The sequence below is a fragment of the Saccopteryx bilineata genome, chromosome 4 (assembly GCF_036850765.1).
Source record: "Saccopteryx bilineata isolate mSacBil1 chromosome 4, mSacBil1_pri_phased_curated, whole genome shotgun sequence".
In the NCBI taxonomy this organism is placed as follows: Eukaryota; Metazoa; Chordata; class Mammalia; order Chiroptera; family Emballonuridae; genus Saccopteryx; species Saccopteryx bilineata.
The window spans coordinates 105,025,739-105,049,404 of record NC_089493.1 but is presented as its reverse complement, the minus strand read 5'-3'; the positions used below and the strand labels follow the sequence as shown (position 1 = coordinate 105,049,404).

At 38.3% G+C, this 23,666-nt stretch overlaps 1 protein-coding gene and 1 pseudogene across 4 annotated transcripts in view; both read right to left on the bottom strand.

Annotated features, from left to right (window-relative positions):
- LOC136335518 (uncharacterized) overlaps nucleotides 1–14,115 on the bottom strand; it is an 80,620-nt pseudogene extending 66,505 nt beyond the window's left edge.
- Nucleotides 7,702–23,666, bottom strand: part of AKAP6 (A-kinase anchoring protein 6) — a 527,287-nt gene continuing 511,322 nt past the window's right edge. For all 4 annotated transcript variants that reach the window (XM_066277686.1, XM_066277688.1, XM_066277687.1 and 1 more), the window contains exons 13-14: nucleotides 19,721–23,145; nucleotides 7,702–14,329 (exon numbers count right to left, since the gene is read on the bottom strand). In XM_066277686.1, coding sequence (XP_066133783.1) covers nucleotides 19,762–23,145 — 3,384 coding nt within the window. In that variant the 3' untranslated portion in view covers nucleotides 7,702–14,329; nucleotides 19,721–19,761. The remainder of the gene's footprint in view (nucleotides 14,330–19,720; nucleotides 23,146–23,666) is intronic.

The window sequence follows — 23,666 nt, the reverse complement described above, 5'->3', positions numbered from 1 at the left end:
GAAGGATGCAAAGTTCCAGTTTGATGGTAAACTTGACCATGAAGTCAAAAGCAATAAAGTCCTGGTCCAGACAAGTCAATTGGTTTGTTTCCCATGGACGCAAAAGCAAACGAACTATTAGTGGATCGAATGCTATCCATGTACTGTTTACTATTTGGATGCTGATTAGTCAATAATTTATTCAAGAGTTGTGGATAATTCTCAATTAGTGGAACTACAATGTTTCCGTACTTGCAACATTGAGAAAATCCTTTCTTCCCATGGTCAAATCGATTAGTTTCTAACTTGAAGTTTAAGGACTGACAGTGTTCACATTTAATATTCATGTCACCAGAGGAATGCTCAAAAATTAAAGTTTCTCAGTTTGAAACTGTTTTAATCCTTTTTGCATTTCGGTCAGCATTACTCTGTCGTTTTTTTGCATTTCTCTCCTGCCTTTGTTCAAGGGACTCATTTTGTCGAGACAGGCTTTTTTGTCTTGCATCTGAGGCAAGCCTTGTTTCTCTATGCTCATCAGTCTCATTTTGCCAAGAAAGACGCACTTGCTCTGTGACTGAAGCAAGCCTTGTCTTTCTCTGCTCAGTGGTTTCTTTTTGTCGAGAAAGCCGTTTTTGTGCAGCTTTAGCTCCTTTTCTCTCCTCTTCAGTGCTGTATTTTCTGGGAGGCATTCTTAAAAGAAATTACTTTAGGCCCTTGCCGGTAGGCTCAGCGGTAAAGCGTCGGCCTGGCGTGTGGGGGACCCGGGTTCGATTCCCGGCCAGGGCACATAGGAGAAGCGCCCATTTGCTTCTCCACCCCCCCTTCCTCTCTGTCTCTCTCTTCCCCTCCCACAGCCAAGGCTCCATTGGAGCAAAGATGGCCTGGGCACTGGGGATGGCTCCTTGGCCTCTGCCCCAGGCGCTAGAGTGGCTCTGGTTGCAGCAGAGCGACGCCCCGGAGGGGCAGAGCATCGCCTCCTGGTGGGCAGAGCGTCGCCCCTGGTGGGCGTGCTGGGTGGATCCCGGTCGGGGGCATGCGGGAGTCTGTCTGACTGTCTCTCCCTGTTTCCAGCTTCAGAAATTACTTTAAGACGTAGTTTTTATGTAAAACAGATGATTGCCAATGCAAACAAATGTTCACCTTCCCCCTGACACGCTCAATTTGCATTCAGCCTTAAATTGTTTCAAAAGCAGATGATTTCCAATGCAAACAAATGTTCACCTTCCCCCTGACCTGCTCAATTTGTGTTCAGCCGTGGCAACTTCACCCCATTGGCTAGTATAGTTACGCAAGCAACCAATAAGCTATCGGCGACAAACAGACACTTAAGCCACATATAATAAAGATGAACACATTCATGTATTTTCTAGCTTTGTTGACAGATAGGGTTGACTCAAGAAGCAAAGACCCCCACACTTAGCACTCAGATCTTGGCCTTTCATGCCAATTCCTACTAAAAAGAACCAATGCTCTGCAGGGAAATGACTGATTCAAGGATTGAGGCAGGTAGGTACAAAATAAGTCTGAAACTCTCTGTCATACCACAAAGTAAGGGATTGCTTAATAGGTATATTAAAGATATAAGATTTGAGTAAATGGGGTAAAGGGAGGAGGTGGAGGGAAGGGTGTAAAGAGAGACAAATATAATAAGGTGACAGGAAATGATTTGACTTCGGGTGATGAGTATACAACATAATCAACAATTCAAATGCTATAGAAATGTTCACCTAAAACCTATGGACTCTTATTGATCAAAGTTAAAGTTAATTTTCTAAATCAAACTAAAAAAAATAACTCAAAAATATATAAGAACTAAATTGAAGAGACTCTCACTAGCCAAATCTGGGACAATTTGAGCACTAAAATAATTAAAGTATGGCTCTGGCTGGTTGGCTCAGTGGTAGAGTGTCAGCCCAGTGTGTAGAAGTCCTGGGTTCAACTCCTGGTCTAGGCACACAGGAGAAGTGATCATCTATTTCTCCAGCCCCCCCCCTTTCTCTCTTTCTCTCTCCCCACCTCCTGCAGCCATAGCTCATTAAGCAAGTTGACCCCGGGCACTGAGGATGGCACCATAGCCTTTCCTTCTGTGCTGAAATAGCTCAGTTGCCAAGCAATGGAGCAGTGGCTGCAGATAGAGCATCGCCCCATAGGGGAGCTTGCCGGTGGATCCCGGTAGGGGTGCATACAGGAGTCTGTCTCTCTGCCTCCCCACCTCTCACTTAATAATAAAATAATTAAAGTACATGCCCTGGCCAAATAGCTCAGTTGATAGAGTGTCAGCCTGAGCACAAGGGCTGACAGTCTGATCCCCAGTCAGGGCACTTACAGGAATAGATTGATGTTCCTGTCTCTCTCTCTCTCTCTAAAATCAATCAATAAAAAACTTTAAAATAATTAATGTACAGTAATAAATAAAAAGTAATAGGGAAAAAGATGAATTCATACCTCTGACAAATAGATAAAAAAATAGGGGAGAAGAGAAAGATCTTACTTAAGGTAGAATACCAGGGACCAACTGATAAACATGGAGGGAATGGTACAGTTAGAAAACTATAATTTTGCAGCATCTTGGTATGGATTGGATTAGGTAAGAATTATTATTTGAGAAGGGGCAGGGTATTTGCATGGTTTTAAAGTGTTTCTCCACAAAATGATCAAAATTAACATTACTAATGAAGGACAGATAGATACTATTTACCTCAAGATATGGCACTCTAAAAAGGACAGAACATCACCTACACAGTATTCCTTCTGAGAGTGCAAAATCTGCATCTAATCATGAAGAAAGATCAAACACAAAGTGAGGAATAATCTACTTGTAAAAGGAAGAATCCATTCTTCAAAATTATCAATATCACAAAAAGAGAGAAAAAGGCTGGAGAAATGTTTTGAGTTTAAAGGAAGCTAAAGTGATATGACAAATTCAACATCCAAATTGTGCACTGAAGAAGGAAAAAAATGCCATCAGGGATATTATTGAAAACATTGACAAAATTGGAGTGTGAAAGGTGGATTATATATATTATCAGTGTAAATTTAAGAAGTTGATTACTATACTATGGTTTTGTAAGAGAATATACCTATATCCCTATTAGAAGAAATACAATGAAATATTTAGGGATAAAAAGTCATGGTGCAACTTGTCTTCGAATAGTTCAGGGAAAAATAAAACTATATAGATAAATGGGTAGCTAGAAAATGATAAATAAAATAAGCTAAGATATTAATAGGTGAGCCTAGTTAAAATGTTATTTTTATTTTTGCAATATTTTGTAAATCTGAAGTTGTTTCCTAATAAAAAGTTTAAAATCAGTTCCCACTTTTGTTATTTTTAACTGTTTATAGTTAGATGTGTTGTCAGGTTAAAACTCAAAACATAGGATCCATGACTCTACTATTTCAGAACACATCTCTTAAAGACAAAAAAATTTTTGAGATAAATTTTTGTTGCAAACTGAGCTCTCAGTATCTACTCTTTAAGCTGGAATACCTTTGCAGAGAAAAGACCTACGTGAACAGAAATCATAGAAAGAATGCTAGGGATCATAGAAAAGCCCACATTTTTATTTTATTAAATCAAAATTAATTTCTACTTGTACTGTAAAGAATTGTCTCTCTCTACCACTTCTCTCAGATCTACCACTTCTCTCAGATATGAAACAAAATAGATGGTAGGGAAATTGCATATTTTAAAGTATTTCTCAAGCAAAATGTAATGATAAAGATGTATGTTCCTAATTAATACAGAAACAGACTGATGGTTGACAGAGGGGAGGGGGATTTGAGAGCTGGGTGAGAAAAGCAAAGGGATTGAGAAGTACAGATTGGTAGCCACAAAATAGTTACAGGGATGTAAAGTACAGCATAAGGAATATAGTCAATAACATTGCAATAACTATGTCTAGTGCCAGCAGGTTACTTGAAATATCAGGCAGACCACTTTGTTAAGTGTATGGTTGTCTAATCACTATGCTATACATCTAAAATTAATACAAAATAATATTAAATGTAAACTATAAATTTAAAAGAAAAATAAATATATCATAGAAATTGATTTGTGAATAAGAATAATAATATGCATGTGTAGTTGTTAGAAAATGTTGCCCTCATATACTATGCATGTCTGCCATTTTATATTTTGTTACTAATATTGAGTTTTGCTTTTTCTTGGAATGTCCCATGGTTAGGCATTTTTAAAGCTTAAAAATTTGTTTCCCCATTGCATGATAGAGAAAGAAAGAGGAAAGGATTGGGAGGGAGGAAGAGAGAGAAGCATCAACTCACTGTTTCATTTAGTTGTGCCATTTAGTTGTGCACTCATTGATTACTTCTCATATGTGACCTGATGGGGGGTTGAACCCGCAACCTCTAGTGCACCAGATTGATGCTTTATCCACAGAGCCATTCTGCCCAGGCTTTGAGCTTTATATACTATCTTTCAAACGAGTACTGGACGGTGCTATCAAAAATAAGTTTTAAAAATACCCAAAAAAGTACGTTCCTAGTAGAACATTAATCTTGTCTTTCATAATTAACTATTGTGTTTTTCTTCCATCAGACTCTGACCTTTAAGGTGTTCCTGTTATGTGTTTTTAATACCTAACTTCTCTGGAAAATGTGCAGAGGTCATAATGAGGCATAATTATATACAGTATATAATTTTCTTTGGCCTTTTTCAAGTGCTAATGTAGCTATCATTTTTTCCAATAGAATTTTTATAAGAAATACATTTAAAACTGAAAGTCCTTTCTCCAGTTTTGGCGTGAAAACAGGAAATGTACAGACAGGAAATGTAGCAACATATGTTAAGTGAACATTAAAATAATTCTTATTTATCTCAATGGAAAATGACTTTCTAAAAAGCTATTATTCCCGCATACTCTGCTTTTATGAAAAGGAAACAAATGATAACTAGCCTACCTCTCCAGTCCTCAATTTCCTTATTGTGAAATGGGTATCACCAATCATAGAGCATTGTAAGAATACAATTAAATTATGTATGGCCTGACCAGGTGATGCCGCAGTGGACCGAGCGTCGGACTGGGACGCAGAGGACCCAGGTTCAAAACCCCAAGGTCGCCAGCTTTAGCACGAGCTCATCTGGTTTGAGCAAGGGGTACTCGGCAAGCTCCCCCCCCCCCCGTCAAGGCACATATGAGAAAGCGGTCAATGAACAACTAAGGTGCCTCAATGAAGAATTGACGCTTCTTATCTCTCTCCCTTCCTGTCTGTCCCCTATCCCTCTCTCTGTCTCTGTCACAAGAAAAAAAATGTGTATGCAAAGTCTTAGCATAGTACTTAGCACTCAAGTAATAATGGTTCATTTTAATTTATACTGATTAAAAAATAATATCCATTTTTTTTTACTGATTTAGCCAGATTTTCTATAACTCATTACTAAACAATAATTGGTAATTATTAGGTTGATGATATGTCATCAAAAATTAAATTTTGTTTAAAAAATTTGAGTTCCCATTAAGTCACAGGTGACTTAAATAATGAGACTCTTAGGTGAACAAGAATATTCTGGTGTTCAGTCATTTTGAATCAATGAGAGTTTGTTTTCACTTAAAAAATAATTGCATATATACAGTGGGATACTACCTAGCCATAAGAAATAATGACCTGTTGCCATTTATGACATGGATGGACTTTGAGAACATTATACTGAGAAAAACAGGAAATCAGAAAAAGCTAAGAACTATATGGTTTCACTTACAGGTGGTATACAAATAAGAGACTCATGGACATTGATAAAAGTGAAGTGGTTGCCAAGGGGAGATGGTTAGGAGGAGGGAGATGTGGGGGAGGGAATTAATGAGGGACAAATATACAGTGATGGAAAATGATCTGGGCCCTGGCCGGTTGGCTCAGCGGTAGAGCGTCGGCCTAGCGTGCGGAGGACCCAGGTTCGATTCCCGGCCAGGGCACATAGGAGAAGCGCCCATTTGCTTCTCCACCCCTCCGCCGCGCTTTCCTCTCTGTCTCTCTCTTCCCCTCCCGCAGCCAAGGCTCCATTGGAGCCAAGATGGCCCGGGCGCTGGGCATGGCTCTGTGGCCTCTGCCTCAGGCGCTAGAGTGGCTCTGGTCGCAATATGGCGACGCCCAGGATGGGCAGAGCATCGCCCCCTGGGGGGCAGAGCACCGCCCCTGGTGGGCGTGCCGGGTGGATCCCGGTCGGGCGCATGCGGGAGTCTGTCTGACTGTCTCTCCCTGTTTCCAGCTTCAGAAAAATGAATAAAAAAAAAAAAAAAAAAAAAGAAAATGATCTGACTTTGGGTGGTGTTTACACAACATAATCAACAGTTCAAATGCTATAGACATATTTATTGAAACCTATGTACTCTTTTTTTTTAAAATCAATGTCACTCTGTTAAATTTAATTATCTAAATAAAAAAGACAAAATTACCCATTATATATTATTTCATTCCTATAGAAAATGCCTCTAAACCTGTAAATAATTAGAAATTTTACTTTCTAAAAATATTTTTTCATATACTTTACATGGAAAGACATCTTTCGTAAGAGCCCAAACTTAAAATACTTATAAAAACTATTTAGAAAAGAGGCAAATTGTGTCCATGTGAAAAAAGAATGTTTCCTGAACAGTTAAGTTTTCATTTTCAAAATCTTGATGTAAGCATCATCAGTCATTTGAGATAGACAGGGATAAGAGCACCAATATGAAGACTGATTTGATTTTCACACTATTTTAATGAGAAGATAAATTTCAGCCATGTGGATTTTTATATAAGAAGACACTAAAATAAATGAAATTTATTTCCAAGCAAGCAAACATGCACATACAGAGGGAATTATTTGTTTTGAATTGCTGACAGTGTAAGGATATACTTTGATTACCTAATAGAACCAGACTCATTCTATAAACTTTAGAGTATTTTTTATAAACCAGTGGTGAGAGAATATTGGAGTTTAAAGAGGATTGTATGTGTTTTTATGCTCCTAATGCCTTCAATCATTTCAGTCCTTGAGTAAATTTTGCTGAATAATATTTGTTTTATGCCTATAATAGCTCATTTGTTTATAGAGAGTTGGGATTTTTTTTTAAATGGCAGGTTAAGTGTGAGGACAAAGAAATGTTTTAATAATTTTAGTGTCATTTCTTATTAAATTGTTCTTATTAATAAATCTATTACTATATGTCTTGATGGTATGGAAAAAATACCAAGTTTCACATCTGGTGATTCTAGTCCAAATTCCCCATAAATAAATGCAGAAATGGGAAAGGGCAATGCCACGGTCTAAAAAGTTGATGAACAGGGCAGCCCACGGTAGAGACACAAAACGGTTCTGCATACATCTAGAAAATCTTGATGTTCCGTATCTTATGTTTCTGTAGTTAACAAGGGGTAAAGTGACCTGGGCCAAACCTTCAGAATGAGCCATTTCTCTAGTGTATATTTGAGGACAAGTTTTGTTGCACTTTACCTTTGCTTCCCTTGAATTTACTGTTTCTTCCGAAGAATGTACTCACCAGAAAGATCTAATTCTTCATGGTCATGGACCACCTGGGGCTGTATATCCACACACAGTGTTGTTGATTCTCTTGTTCTTTGGAAGACCTTTCCTAGGTTTGGGGGCGCCTTAATTCAATCAAGATCACTAGCCTCAATTTCAGTGTTTCTAAAATACGATGTCACATGGGATTTGTAGCTAATAATAAAGTATATTATGATATTCAGGAATATATATTTTTTGGTTTAAGTATGAATTAGATTAGCTTGAGAGTTATTCATAGAATAATGTCACTCCATTCAGTTGCATTAAGATCCTCTCTATGAGTAGGAGAAAAGGGGGTAGAATGTTTCCTCATTGGAAATTGCTCTAATGCTTGGCAATAGCCTGGAAGTGCCTCACACATGAACATCTTCCAAGTTGTGTGTGTTCAAACCGAAAAGAGACAGAAAAGTTGCTTTATGCAACTTTTTATGCCCTGCTTTACTTCAGTACACAAGTACAAATAATCTTTGCATACTGTCGGCTTTGGTGAGGGCTCATTAACCAAGGACCAGAGTGATCTCAAGGCATTGACAAAATGCCTCTGCTTCAGAGAACTTAACATTATGTGAATGACTTCCACACATCATTTTGTTATTTTACTATGAAAATGAAAATGCATGAAGTGTCAAATTAATAGGCATTGTTACACAAAAGGTATGTAGTTGCTTTTTAAGGAGGTGGAAGTAGCTACTAAATGCCTCCCTTGAGCGACCCTGTCTAGGCGTGTGGCAGTAGGAGGTGGTCATGCTGTCAAAGATAAATTATGGAAAAATGTAGAAGCCTATTACCTTTTGAACATCTTCTATTCAATAAGAGGGTCTACCTTTGGCCACAACAAAGTTTGTGAAGAATACTTATTTCCTTTATAAATTCAGATTATTTGTGACTAACACCTGAGAAATGAAAGTGTATTGTAAACAATCCTTGATCAAGGTTTTACTTTTGTTTGGGTTAAAAAATACATTAAATAAAAAACGGATTCTGAAATGACCTGGATTTAAATTTTCTTGGACTCTTTAGAAAAACATTCAGAGAAAGAATTTGAGTTTAATGGTGAATTAAAGTGAGTTTAGTCTGTTGTCAATTTTCCTGATGGTTTTGATTGGACAAATGACTTAGTCTATAATTGATTAACTCTCAAAATCAATCAAAGCCATGCTGTATCAAGTAAACTAAATTTAAATCCTTAAACAACTGTGGATGTAGAACAATCTTTAGGTTTATGAAACAAAGTATACTTTATTTTACTAAGGTAACATGAAACAGAAATTACCCACTCAAAATATAGAAAGCAAAAGATAACTATTCAAGTGCTAATACGTTACATTGAATTTGCAAATAGAAATCTATCTACTTCTAAGGAAATGGTGTCAATTTAGAATACCATAAACCAGAGATGAGAAAACTTTTTTTATCATGGGCCAAATGGAAATATTTTGGGTTTATAGGCTATACAGTCTCTGTCACAACTACTTAACTCTGCAGTTATAGTGTAAAGCAGCCAAAGACAATATGTAAACAAATAAGTGTGGCTATGTTCCAATAAAACTTTATTCATGGACACTGAATATTATATAATTTTTAGATATCATGAAATATTCTTTTGATGTTTTCAAGCATTTAAAAACATAGAAACCATTCTTGGCTCAGAGCTCTCCCAAAATAAGCAGTGGGCCAGATTTGTCTTACCAACTACAGTTTGTTGACCTGCCTAAGACTAATGAAGCACGAGCTGTAAGAGGAGTTGGGAATTTCAGCACACATCAAAAATGTCAACGACTCATTCATTCTCCATTAAAGAGTAGCTATTGAATACCACATAACCTATGTGCTATACTTGAAAAAAAAGTTTACCCTGAGTTGAATGATGAGAATACAACTGGACACACCCAGATTGTGGGTCATTCTATGAAACTGGCCTGGAACCTTCAGAAATGTCAGTTATAAAGGATCAAAGAAAAAAAAATGCAGTGAAACTGTTCAAGAATAATAAGACAAAATCTAAAAACAATCTGTAATCTTTGTTTGAACCATAGATTAAAAACAACTGTTAAAAGACAGTATTAGGGTATTTGAAGAAATTTGAATATGGATTATTAAATGTTATTGTATCAATGTTACACTTCTTGGGCATGAGGATGGTATTGTGGATGGAATAATGTCCTTTTTTGTAGGTGATATATACTGATTTACAGATGAAGTGTTATGATTTGCAATTTAATTTCTAATGGTTCAATTGCAGGAAAAAAGTGTGTGTATGTGTGTGCACTGTGTGTGCTTGTGTGTGAGTGGAGAGAAAAAGCAAATGTGGTAAAAGTGACAGTAAATGAATCTAACTGATGAGCATGCAAATATCATTCTACTACCTATTTGGTTTTTATATAGGTCTGAAATTATTCAAAATAAAAATTGGGAAAATATATATGGCAAAAAAGACAGTTGCAAATTTAGTTGGTTCAAGTTAGAAAAATTTGAAATATAAAATTATAGTATTTGAAATAAGGTATTCGTTACAATTCTAAAGTAATACCAATTTCACTTGGAAATTAAATAGTTTGACTTGTAAGAAATAACTAAATCATTTCAGCTTGTTTTGTTATTTCCATCTACTTTATGTCCAGGAATTATAGAATGAGTAAAAACCTATGCTGAACAAACCAAACACAACAAAATCATCAAACTTAGCTTCTCAAAAGCCCTGAATTTAGGCTATTCTGTTGTTGCATAAAATGAATATTTATTCAGTGACCAGAAATCTGAAATATATTTTTTCTGTAATTAAAACTTTCAAATACAAAAAACACTTTGCTGCTTCTAGATCCACATAATTTTACATACTATTTTGCTCACTAGATTTTTTAAAAACGTAGAGAAGCTGGATAGGAAACAAAATTAATGGGTCATCATTTAATTTGAAGAAATCACTCTATTCAAGGACATGAAAGGCACTTTCATAAGAAATACTGTAAACCTTTGTAGGCAGAGGCCACTTTTTAGTTGCCTTTGTATCTCTGATGCCAAACACAGTGCCTTGCACAAGTAGCCACTCAATGAATGTTTGTTGAATGTCTGAATAAATGAATAAATGGAAGAGGGACCTTGCTTTTTGTGGAAACAGGTTAGGTTTGAATTTGATGTAAGGTAAACACTCAAGATGCCTCCAGCACTGGGATAGGCTACTGAAGGAAGTGATGGATTCTTGTTTATTTGCTTATTTGTTTATTTATTGAATTTTACAATAATAGAATAACCATATATCTTAATATATCTCTAGAGAAAACTTACCATTTAATGTTTAGATATTTTTCTACATGTATGTTGATGAAGACAGTCCCTCAATTTCAAGGATTCTGTCTGTTTATATTTAGTCAGGTTGAAATGGATCTGACAATTATGACATATGAAGTGCTGTTGAGGGAATTAAAGAACAGAACTCAAAGCAGCTGGGAGAGGATGAGTAACTGGTCTCAATTATCTTCTGGGTTACCATGAAAAAGAAGGGGTAGACATTCTCTGAGCAGCTTATCAGGAAAGAATTAGGACCAGTGAGCAAAATTAAAGGTGGAAAAGGGGGCACTGTGACAATTTTAGCAACCCAAGAAATAGCTTTCTAACAGAGAGACATGCCTAATATGGGGAGAGCTTGTCTTAACTGGTAATAAACCCCTGTTGTCACTGGAAGTGTGCAGGCAGTTTGTGTGACCATATTCAAGTGTAACTAAGGAGGTAGCACCTACATAGAGCAAGAGATTGAGGCTATTTTCATCCCTTCCAATCTGAAAAAGCACGTACAATAGACATAAAAGCCATTTTACAAACTCGGTGTTAACACCAAATAGATTATTAATAAACAAAAATTTTCAATACTTCAAGGTCTTCAATGAGCAAGCATATCACAGGTAAATAGAACATCATGGTCTGTTGGTTCTTTGACTGTCTTATCAATAGATATAGACTTGGCAATAGTTAATACCCAAGAAAAACTGAGGTTGTCTCAATTTTTATATATAATTTGTATATAAAATGATGACATACTTCAACAGAGATCCAGAATGCTCTTAGGTATTTCAAAGACGCTAGGACTGTTTTTACACTTTCCTCCCAGGCCCCTATCCCTGTTATTTCTGTTATACTCTCAAAACTAGCTTATCTTTTACATCTACTTCCTAGGAAGATATTCATCTCTAATATAGTCCTCTATAATCATCTTGAACACTGCAACTAAATGTCTGCCTAAAATCCTTTGTGAACAAATTACTATTATTCAAAAGCTTAGAATGATTCACCAGCTTAGAAATATGTATGGAAAAGGCCCTGGCCAGTGGCTCAATGGATAGAGTGTCAGCCTAGCATATGGACATCCTGGGTTTGATTCCCAGTCAGGGCACACAGGAAAAGCGACCATCTGCTTCTCCCCACCTCTTCTCTCTCCCTCTCCTGCAGCCAGTGGTTCCATTGGTTTGAGCATGGCCCCAGGAGCTGAGAATAACTCAGTTGGTCAGAGCATGTCAACCACAAGCACTAAAAATAGCTTGGTACTTGAGCATTGGCCCTAAACGAGGTTGCTGGTTGGACTCTGGTTTGGGGCATATTCAGGAATCTGCCTCACTGTCTCCCCTCCTCTCAGCCAGGGGAAAAAATGTATGGAAAAGATTAGAAGGGGCATAATAATACAAATAGTTATTAAAATGGTAAAATTATAAACTAGTATTTTTTAAAAAAATGTTCTTGGTGTGCTACTAATAGAGTTCTAATGATAAATAATATCAGGTGAAAAAGAAAAACCTGATAAAATTTCCTTACTACCTAGCATATCCCATGCAAAAGCTCCAATTTCACTTTTTAAAACACCCTCGATTAAGTCTCTCAACTTACCTTTTATCCTAGAACCCTTGCAATAAGCTTCACTAATTTTCTGTCTACCTATCTGCTCTCTTCTATCCCTTTCCTTCCTCCTTGTCCCTCATTGCTGCTTCTGTCTTCGAACTTCTTTCACCACTTTGCTCTTCTCCTCACCTCCAAGACAACTACTGCATCCCATGTGTGTGCTTTCTTTACCTGTAATGTAGTTAGGCCTCCTGAGGCCAAGGCCTTCCTTCAGTGACCACTACACTCTCTGCTACTAGAACAGTGTCTTATAGATAAAAGGTGTTAGTTAACTGCTGAATAAATGATTGTCATTTCTGTGACTATATGAATCCACAACATTATTTCTTCTTGAAATTTTATATAGATTGATTATATATTATGTGTGGTTTTCCTAAGTTGTTCACATTTTAGTGTAGGTCTCTCAAAACAAAAAGATAAATGTCATCCATTTTACCTAATTCAATATTTTAATTCAATAAATTTTTATTGAATACCTACTGTGTCAGGCACTTTAGTAGGCATTAGAATAAAATTAGAAACTGCATTTAACAAGAGCAGTAAAAACCAAATGGAATATTTTTTTAGCTAACTTGTTTTATACAAAATAAATACATTTGAAATCTAAATCAAAATAATAGTTAAATTTTCTATGCATTTCTACCGTGTTTCTATCAAACACATTCAAAATAATTATACAAAATAAATAGAAGATGTACTAGGTATCCTGAAATCCAACATTAAAACCATTCATGAGAAGTAGAAGTAAAAAATCTAGGATGTATTTTTACTGGCTATGGGGAATTAGCATTAAATCATTTGTGTTCCAAGATCTTTATAGTGATCAGAAAGATTTTGAAAATTGTGACGGCTTCATGTGTAAGTAATTTTAAGTCTTTTATACAATATACACATATTAGAAGCTGCTATATGTAATATTTCTTCCAGAACCAGATGCAATAATTTGGTAAAGAACACAGGTAGAAGAGATCACTAATTTTCCTTTTCCCCTAATAAGCTATGTTTATTATGCCAATTTTAATTACCATGCAATCTAATGAATTTAAGGCTTATATTTTCCACATCACTAGACATCACGAACATGAAAGCATTTTATACTGTCATTATACATCAACGTTTGTAGTTGGTTATACATATATACAGAAATTATTCACACATCTTAACCTTGCTATTTCCTCCTTTCAAATCAACCTCATTTTACCATGAAAGCAGCTTTTTAATAAATGGTATAAGAAATACAGCAAGGCACACTTTTTTAAAAAAAACGTTTTCTCATTACCACCTCAAGAAGCATAAAAAAACCCAAAAATGTCATACATGATTTAATAGAATGTCACCAGTTTATAGTATACAACACCAGATAGTTTTTTCTTGAAGTGCTGCATAGATTATTATTTTTTAAATAAAATAAATAAAATGGTGCTTTTAAAAGTTGCTTAATTTTGAAAGACCAGTGTTTCTTCTCTCTGCTGCAATCTAAACAGACAGTGCCCTTTTTGGTAAAATTCTTTCAATAAACAGAGGCATCATACCATTACAGAAATTTCATATTGAAACATGAAATTGGTCAAGTACTGGCAGGGGCTCATTCCAGACAGGGGATTTAATGGGCCATCCATTTGGTGCGCTGCAGTGCTTGAGAGAGCAGGTGGGGAGGGGAGGAAGCAAACAGAAAAGTCTCGCTGGAGAGGCAGGGTTGGTAGAGGTAGCTCAGGACAGGAATCCATGGGCGAACAAGCAGCTTTGCTGAACTTCAGAGACAGTCACCTAAAGAGAACCAGTGCACAGATCCAGATCACAAGGCTTATGTGGACAAACCGCATTGGGAAGGGAGAGTCATCTCTGGAGAGGTCAGTGTAACAAACGGCAGTGACATGATGGAACAGAGACCAGCCCGGGGTAGGAGTATGAGGCCACCCCTGAGTTGCAGCGAAGACTTATCTACAAGAAACAAAAAAGTGACAAGAAAGAAAAAACGTTTCAGAAGTGTCTGTTTCATTTGTAAAACCCAGACCTTCAAGGAACCATCGAAGGCTGCCATTTTGGGACTACGTGTTAGTGTTCTGAAATAAAAGGATACATGTAATATAAAGTGATTTCAATAGCCTGAGGTTCACATTACTGACAAAAATGTTTTGGAATCAAGGTGAAAAATACATGAAGTTGCTTAAAGAAACAGGGTTTTAAAGAAAACAAGGAAAATTATCAAGTTTGACTTTTTCTCTGGATCTCATCTTCTCTTTTCCTTGTGAACTCCGTTTCAAACACTCAAGATAGCTTCAGCTCACTATGAAAATGTGAGGCTGCCAATGCCAAGTAGGTCAGCAAAGTGTCACCAGTCACTCACAGACTGGGAGCTGAGGCCCTCCGGTTTAGCGCTTCCTCCAATGAGACTCTATGTGTGACAGGGGAACTGAACAATTCCATTACTATCACGTGCTGAAATACTCGTAACATTGTGACAACCCCAACCCCTTGCCTACAACGGGATTTAACTAGGGCTTCTAGCTCAAATACACATGCATTTATTTTAGGGAACAGACAGCAATGTGCAAATGAGAATTATTAATTATTTCTGTACATCTGATGGATTGAACACACATTTTTTTCCAAACTCAGTTGGTTCTGCCTATTTTTAAGTGGCTGAAAGCTACCTGTGGAATGTAAGGAACAACTAAATTCCAGGTCTAGGCAATGCAGGATGCAATTTTTAAGGTACTCTGACCAACTCTCAAGCAGGCTTCTTGCGTGTCTGGGTTTAAGTTGAGTTCTGAATTGTGATGTCAGATGCTTTATTGTCCTTTTAGAACTAAACATTCTCACTCTCTGTCTTGCTCTTTCTCAACAACCTTACAATCTGCTTAAGAGCAAGAAAATCTTCAGCTAATGTGGTTTGGCTGGAGTCACAGGAAGTTGGGGAGAGAAAGCAAGTTTAAGAACAGGGAGAGACAGGCAGGAACAGATGGAATGCAATTTGGTTTAGTAAAAATAATGCAGTAACTCAAGAAAGAGCACAGTGCATTGTTCAAATGCTGAGGACATGACTCATCTGAAATCTGGCCACTGAGTCAGGAATCTTTAGATGAGGCAAATCTGTAAGTTCTCTCTGGATAATCAATTCTTCCAACTTGGCCCACTTGGAAAGGGCAGGCCAAATTGGCTGAGGCACAGATGGGCTGTGTGTGTGTGTGTGTGTGTGTGTGTGTGTGTGTGTGTGTGTGTGTGGTGGGTGATGTCTAATAAAATCTTCGTTATTTATCATGACAAAGCTAGTTATTCAGAAATGTTGGATAATTAAAAAAAAAACTTCACATCCACCAGAACCTTGATTTATTTAAGTGATTTTAAAGGTAAATTTGATAAGATTACATTTATATTGTTTATGTTTTTTTCTCTTTTTTGTATTTTTCTTAAGTGAAAAGCAGAGAGGCAGAGAGACAACCTCCAGCATGTGCCTGACCAGGATCCACCCGGCATGCCCACCCGGGGGTGATGCTAAGCCCAGCTGGGCCATTGTTCTGCTGCAATCGAAGTCATTCTAGCGCCTGAGGCAGAGGCCATGGAGCCATCCTCAGCGCCCGGGCCAACTTTGCTCCAATGGAGCCTTGGCTGCAGGAGGGGAAGAGAGAGATAGAGAGAAAGGAGAGAGGGAAGGGTGGAGAAGCAAATGGGCGTTTCTCCTGTATGCCCTGACTGGGAATTGAACCTGGGACATCCACACACTGGCTGATGCTCTACCACTGAGCCAACTGGGCAGGGCCTTGTATTTTTTATTGAAAAAATGAATCATGCTTAATGTCAAGCCAATGAAGAGAACAAAAATCTGCCGTGTGTACATGAGAATGTTTGCTCTTACAGCTTTCTCAGTTTGTCAAAACTGAGTAGCAGCACTTTTTACCCTACATGTGTATCCTTGAGCATGCAAAACACAAGTACTTGTCTAAAATCTAAAACTTATGGGCAACCAACTAGAACATGTGCAGAACAATAAAGTAGGAAAAGCTAAAAAGTTTTAAAGGAAATAATATACATCCTAATACAGCTCTTCCTAAATACACACACACACACACACACACACACACACACACAGTAAAATAAAGCTGAAAACCAGAGCAAACCAAAAGAAACAAATAAAAAGTCTACACTGGTGGCATGATGAGTTAAATCCTGAGTTTTATACTACAGGATTTATCCTGCATGAAGTTTGGGGTTAAAGCATTCACCAAAGATCAGAGGCTTATGATGAGGATTATGAAGAAATAACTGTCAGAATACAGTAGGAAGATTAGTGTAAAGTACGTCTGTTAGGCAGGTCCTAGGAGGCACTCCAGACATACATTATGTGCTTCCTCAGAAATTAGGCAGAAATTTCTAGATCTATTCAGTTACCTTTCTTTTGATTTGATTTGATTTGCTATAATTGACCTCTCTGTTTTTATAGAAACATGACAGATAAATGAAAATGGTGAAAAGTGCAGTGGTGTGCCTGGAAATTGGTGCAAATGCATACTGTGTTAGAGTACATGAAAGCTTCTCTAGTTTTAGTGAGTTTTTAATTAGAACACAGTATATGGAAAAAGCTTTTCAAAAAATTCTTTAAATGTTGTTACTGTTTGTTGCCAACTGTATTGCTATTATTCTAAGTTATAGCTCTTTTAGATGACATACTAATTTCATCACCTGAAAACTTAATTCTAAAAAGAACCAGCAAGTTGAATTTTATTATCCTGATAAAAAGAGCACTCCAATTGAGAGTTTTCAAATGTAGAAAAAGTAGAGCTTTTTATTTTTCTGGTTTGAATCTTACAGGAAGAACAATGACAACAATTAAGTTTTTGTAGACATACAACCTCATATTTAGCAAAGAATTTTACTATGGTACTATGTATTCCTGACATTTAGCACTGAAGCCATGTCAACATTTTGAGAAGAAATGTAGTATTTTAACAATATGTAAATCTTTATACCTAGGTAACCATGCTAATGACTGGTGAAAAATTTAGGTATCCAGATGTTTTGTGTACACACTACTAAAAAAACTGATTAGGACTGGTAAGTATGGCTATTTAAATGCCCCCAGGCTGCTAACGAGTCACTTGGGGGCAATGTGAGTTCTGCAGAAGCAAAATCTGGCTGCATCTCCCATTGCCTGGGCCTGGGATAGGGCCAGGCAGTGCATCATGGGGTTCAACAAAATATTGCTGACCGGCAGGCAGGCTGGCTGACAGTTACATTGTCCCTGCCTGTAAAATGTGAGGGTCACACACACGCATCAGCACATTCACTCCCCCACATCAGCGGTCAGAGCTGCTCACCACTTACATTTCATGTCAATTCTATGTCTATGGAGGGAGAGGAGAAATCCCCACAGTATCAAAAAGGAAGGAGTGCATCCTGGAGCTTTCTCCAGGGCCAGAGCTTCTCAAGCTCCGGATCAGCCTGACTGGTGACTTGAAGGTCACAGTCACATGATTTCATGCTCCAAGTGATGTTGCTTTCAAGCCTTTATCCCCTTTCAGAGAACAAGAATCTGCCAGGCTTTACCAGCCCTTCTGCGGAGGTTGGCAGAGCCAGCAGTACAAATGGTCCTCACAGAGCATGTTCTGAAGGAGCTTAAGGAATAGCAGTTACTCTCTCTTAATGGTCAGTTTTACTGCACACTGATGGAGAATGTGATTACAGGGGGGACATCTTTCACAGGAAATGCATTTCTCTCTCTTCCACTTTTGTTCTCATTTGCAGCCGATTGTAAAGAGTCTGAAACCTGGAAAATTAGTTGAGCTATATTAGTAACTAGGATGCCTTTCTTCAATTTTGCATTCGAAGTTTATTTTTAGGGCATATATATGGTATAGATCCCCCCCCCACTCCTCATTTCTAGCAGCTCTACACAGAATCACACATTTTAATGAGCCTAGGGCACAGGTGTTGCAGGAAAAAAATAATGATGTTTGCCATTCATCTTTCAAATTAAATAATGTGTTTTTAAATAGTAACTTTTTTCATAATACATTATGGGAACAACATTTATCTGTCACATTTTAAAAGATGTATTTGTAATAAATGTAAATTACTTTTAGAAAATCAGTAATTAGGCTCATCAAAAAATAAACAATCTGCCACAAAAAAAGATAATCTTTAGCATAGTTAAGTATAATAACTGTTATTTGAATAAGTTAACAAATTAGGGTAGATTGCTTCTGTAATTCACTTCCTATAGCACAAGTCTAGGTGACGGCATTAAGCTCTAGAGTGGGGGTGGCGATAGTATTTGGCACCTTATACTTTGGTAAAACAGTTCTCCCATTCAAAAGTTCAAATTTTCTTTGAACTTGATTGAGACAGTATATTATCACTGAGGCTTAGAAATGGGAAATAACGGAATTTTTCTGTCACTATTAGAACTATATCATCACCTCAGAATTATCAATCAATAACTGTCTTATTAAACATGAAGATTGGGATGACTTTCTTAAAAGATGTGATGAAAATCAACCTGTCACTTTTAGACAAATTTCAAAAATTCTGTTTTTATCCAAACGCTATTATCTTGTCATGTACTCTTTCTGCCTTTGCTCGCTGGGCCTGTTCTCAGCCCGTGTCTGTGGAGAAACAGGAGCCTCTTCTCCAACATCACTTTCCCCTCCTGTTTGAATCCTCAGACCTGGCTGTGATTGGGAGTTGTGACAGCACAGCCTTCCACTGGGGAAGCAAATGTGATGATAGTTACTTGAGACAGAAGCATAAAGGGAAGGCCCAGAACAGGAGACTCAGCCCTTAACCTAATCATTGCTTGTCTTCAGGAACTGACGGCAGCAGGCCGCTCTGCGCACGGGAGACGGAATTGGGGAGCGCTGTCACTGTGCGTGCCTTTGGATCAGAGGCTATAACTGCAATTGGGAGAACCGCCTTTTCCTCCGTCACTCAAGACTCTGAGGCCCTAAATTATTCAGCTACTTCCGCAAATTTTGTATTTTTCTTGCCAGAATGATGTAATAAGATAATGTCACAAAAAATGTTATTTGTGACTGTTTTTTCCCTTTTTGCTTCACAGTTCCTTGCATTGTTGGGAGTATTTCTTTCACCTAAATGTCTTCTTCAGATAAATATTTGCCATGACCTGTCATTCTGACTAGTCTTTTCTCCTATCATGGTTTTGTTGACTCAAACTTATATTTTAAGTATGTATGTGTGTGTGTGTGTGTGTATATATATATGTGTGTGTGTGTGTGTATCTACACACACATACTTTACACACATACTTTTTTAGTATATATATATATGTACTAAAAATTACTAAATGTATATTAAAAACATGAGAACTGAACATACCTTTCAGTGAGATGATTTTCATGCTCGGAGAGGGTTACATTCTACCTATGCATATTTCTATGTTGTTCTTCATCAGGGTTTTGAAGGTTTTCTTCACGGGTTAAAGTTTTGGAGCTGGGATGCAACGCACCCCTGTCCTTGGTCTGCTTTGGCTTCGAGGGGGGTCCTGGAATTCCAGATTTGGCGGGAGCAGCGGCATGTTCTTCTGGCACCCTGGGCTCCCCTGGGCTCTCTGAACTTCCTTTCTCACTGCCCAGCCTTGATGAAGCCACGGACTCTGAGCTTCCTCCACCGACACTGGTAGCTTGCGGTAAACCACCCGCTTCCTTTCCAATGTCAGATCTTTTCCAGGCAGGAGGACTTGAATGATCCATCGTGTCTGCATCATCAGCTAAAAGAGAAGCATCACTGGGCCCAGCAGACGCAGCCATGGCTTGCCATGGCCCTGCAGCTTCACTGGGACCTGCAGGTGCCCCTGGAGGAGCGCTGGGGAAATGGGGCTCGCCTCCACTGAGGTCATCCTCAACAAAGGCCTCAAAGAAGCATTCAATGTCTTCCTTGTCGTCAAGGCCAGAGTCAGTCATGTCCAGTGGCAGAGGAGTGCTGCTCTTCTCCTCTACGTAACTGGTGACCTCCCCACAATCACTGTCATGAGATGAGAGAGATAAGTAGGAATAAAAGTCCCCTTTTCTCAGCTGGATGGGCCGGTGAGAATGTTCTAACACTTTCTCCTTGATTTGAGTTAATGAAGCAGGAGCAGCTGCCTCATTCTCAGGTTGAGATTTACTTTTTAGGGCCGTTGAAGCCATGTCAATGATTTCCTTAACAAAGTCATGTACTGAACAATCTTCAGCATCCTTCTGATGGAAAACATCTGGCTCACAGTCGCAGCAGCAAAGGTTGTCAGTGGCAGAGGCATTTCTCTCTGTTTCATTTTGTTCAAGGGCAGGGCAGCAAGCAGCAGATTTCCCAGCCAGACTTAATGCATCATTAGATGAAGATGTCAGTACATCAGAGTCCTGTTGGTTGATAACACTGGCTTCTGAGGGCAGTTCTGGGCAAGACTTCTCAGTGGGAGAAGAAGCAGGCCTCTGATTTTCAAAATGGTGGTGGTTTTGACATTTCTTTGGAGAATGGCTAACAGTTTGGGGGACAAATTCCTTTCCACCAATGTTTGAATTGTCTGAGCCATCCACGAATGCTTTACACTTACCACGCTCACTCTCTGAAATCCCCTGTCTGGTGGAAGCAAGATTTTCTGATGCCTTTGAAATCCCATTAAATTCGTCCTGCTGTCTTTCTGCAGTACTTTCAACATTGCCATTTTCCATGTCAGCCACATATGGATCCTTATTAACTTTGAAAATATTTTCCTTATTTTCACCCTTTGTTTCTAATTCATGGATGTAGGATAGATTCTTACCATTTCCATTATTTTCAGAGAGACGTTTCACAGAGCCATTTAGAAGGGCCTCAATGCTCAGAGTATCAGAGGGATTGGTCATCTCACTACTACTTATATCCTTACTGCCCCTTATTTCATCACTGAGATTACACCTTCTCTTATCCCTAGTCAATGAAAGCTTTGGTCTAATCCAGGTGTGCAGTTCGTTCTTTATATAATCTAGCCCTGACATCAAGTTGCATTCTTCATAAATTTCATCATCTGTTGCAATACTGGAATCATCATCCTCATCTTTAATGCATAGCTCTTCTTCTGTCAAGGTGAGGGTAGAGCTGGAGAGGAGGTCACTGTCATCTTCATCATCAGTGCAAGCAGAGGTGCAAGAGACATTAACGATCATGCTGACATTGACATCGCTTTCATCAGCCACTGAATGAGTCAGGCGCTTCCTGAATGATGCATTTGATTCGGTGATCTTGTTCTTGTGTAACACAATATCCTCTGAGCAAAGAGAGAGCTCATCACTGCTGCTAAGTTCTGTAAGAGATGCAGGGGAGTCTTCATTTATAGAAGATGCAATGTCCAATGACAGCTGCCCAGAAAAGGACATCTTTTGGGAACTGCTTTGAAGAGTGATATCAGAAACACTTCTCTTTATCTTTTGCTCTGAAGGACTCTGGATATTCTCCAAACGATTCAGGAGATCTAATGTCCTTTTACTCAGTTCACCAACTGAGCCACTGCTCACGCTTATGTCCCCAGAGCTGTGACAGCTAAAAAGATCTTCATTGCTTTTATAGGATGTCAACCAACTTTCTAAAGAAGTGCTTCGCTGGAGGCTGTCACTGCCATTTTTAAAGATGCCCAATCCAAATAACTCACCCCCTGGAGAAAGGGACTCAATAGATGAACTACGAGATAAAAGGGAGAGCTGTTTGGCATTCTGCATGCCAGTAAATGTCTTCTCTACATCACCACAATTATACGAGTTGTGATCCATTTCATGTGACGCACTTGCCAGAATTCTTTCATGAGGAGGTGCATCTTGTTGTAACTCTGTAGCCTGATGTTTAGATTTGCAGGATTTTTTATCAAAATAAAAGCCATGAAGCAGGGGATCCTCTACACGTGCTTTTTCACTTTGTGACTGCTTCATTATCATTGGTAATTTGAGTTTTGAGTCTTGGAGGTATGAGTAATCATAAAATGTAAACACATTGTGTTTTCCTTGTAATTCTTCTCCCAAACAATCAGGGGCATGTTTGGTAACACTGTTTAATTCTCCAACTTTTCCATTTACACAACCCACTGGTGAAATGGATGGCTGAGAGCAATCTGGAAGCTTAATGGCTTCTTCCTCATCTTTAAATTTTTGCTTTAACACGTTAACGGCATCTCCCGTTTGCAAGTCCAGATGTTCAGTTTCAGGGTTACTAGGGGACCTGTCTCCCACATTGAGCAAGCACATTTCAGAGTTGGTAGTGGTGTCAGTGTCTCCTTCACTGACGATGCCACTCTCACTGCCTGAATTCTGGCTCATGTCTCCTCCATGGCATGAGCAAGGCTTCACCAAATTGGAACCACCTAGAAGATCCGGCAAAGATTTGGTAGATGAAAATGAAGAGTCTTTACTGAGACTCTTAGTTAAAACACTAGACTGTGTCATGCTGGTGGTGAGTTTTGGGTTGCTTTTCAGAAATGGCATGTGGTTGTCATCATAGAGTTCCACATTGTGCAGGCTGTATACTTGGTAAATGTGGGGACTGGAGGGGGCTGTAACGCTTGAGGCATGCTGGGGTCCCCCATGGTCACCTGCCTCTTTTCCATAGCCAGGGTCCTCACCACTTGTCTCTTCAAGTTTTAAGGAAGGCCTGACAAGTTGAGGTTCTTGATCAAGGTCATTTGATTCTTCATTCAAACTAATTAACTTGTTACTTATATCAGTTTCATCCCATTCCAGGGCATCCTCACTGGTCCCATTTAGGTCCATCAAGCCAGGATCAATCACATTCAAAGTCTCCTGTGCAGGAGGAAGGAAAGAAAAAGAAGAATCAGGGAACACAGCATGAAAATCTTATCCATTCAAAATCTCTTGGAAGAGTCAGGAAAGAAATGTGCTCCAAGCATAGATTTGAAAAATAGCATAATTATTAGCTCTATCCCTCTCTGGAATAACATCTAAAATTATTGAAATAGGCTGTTCTATCAATAGTAATTTGTCACTGGAGGCAATAACATAGATTAAAATGTAAGGTTATTATAGTCAAATTGTAATTTAGGGAATTAACTATTTCTTATTGATTCTCTACACTTTTAACTTTGGATTGGTTGAAGATAAAACTATCAGGCAAATGAAGGTAAAAAAACAAAAACCCAAAAAGTATAGCCTATGACATCTCTTAAGACACATTCACCCTGCTACTGTCTCAGTTCTGGAGTTCATTCTGGAATACTGTCTGTAGCCATAGACGGTGACGTCCCTCTTGCCTCTATTCCTGAGTTCTCCCTTGAAGCAGCTTTGGCCTGGGGAATAAAGCACCA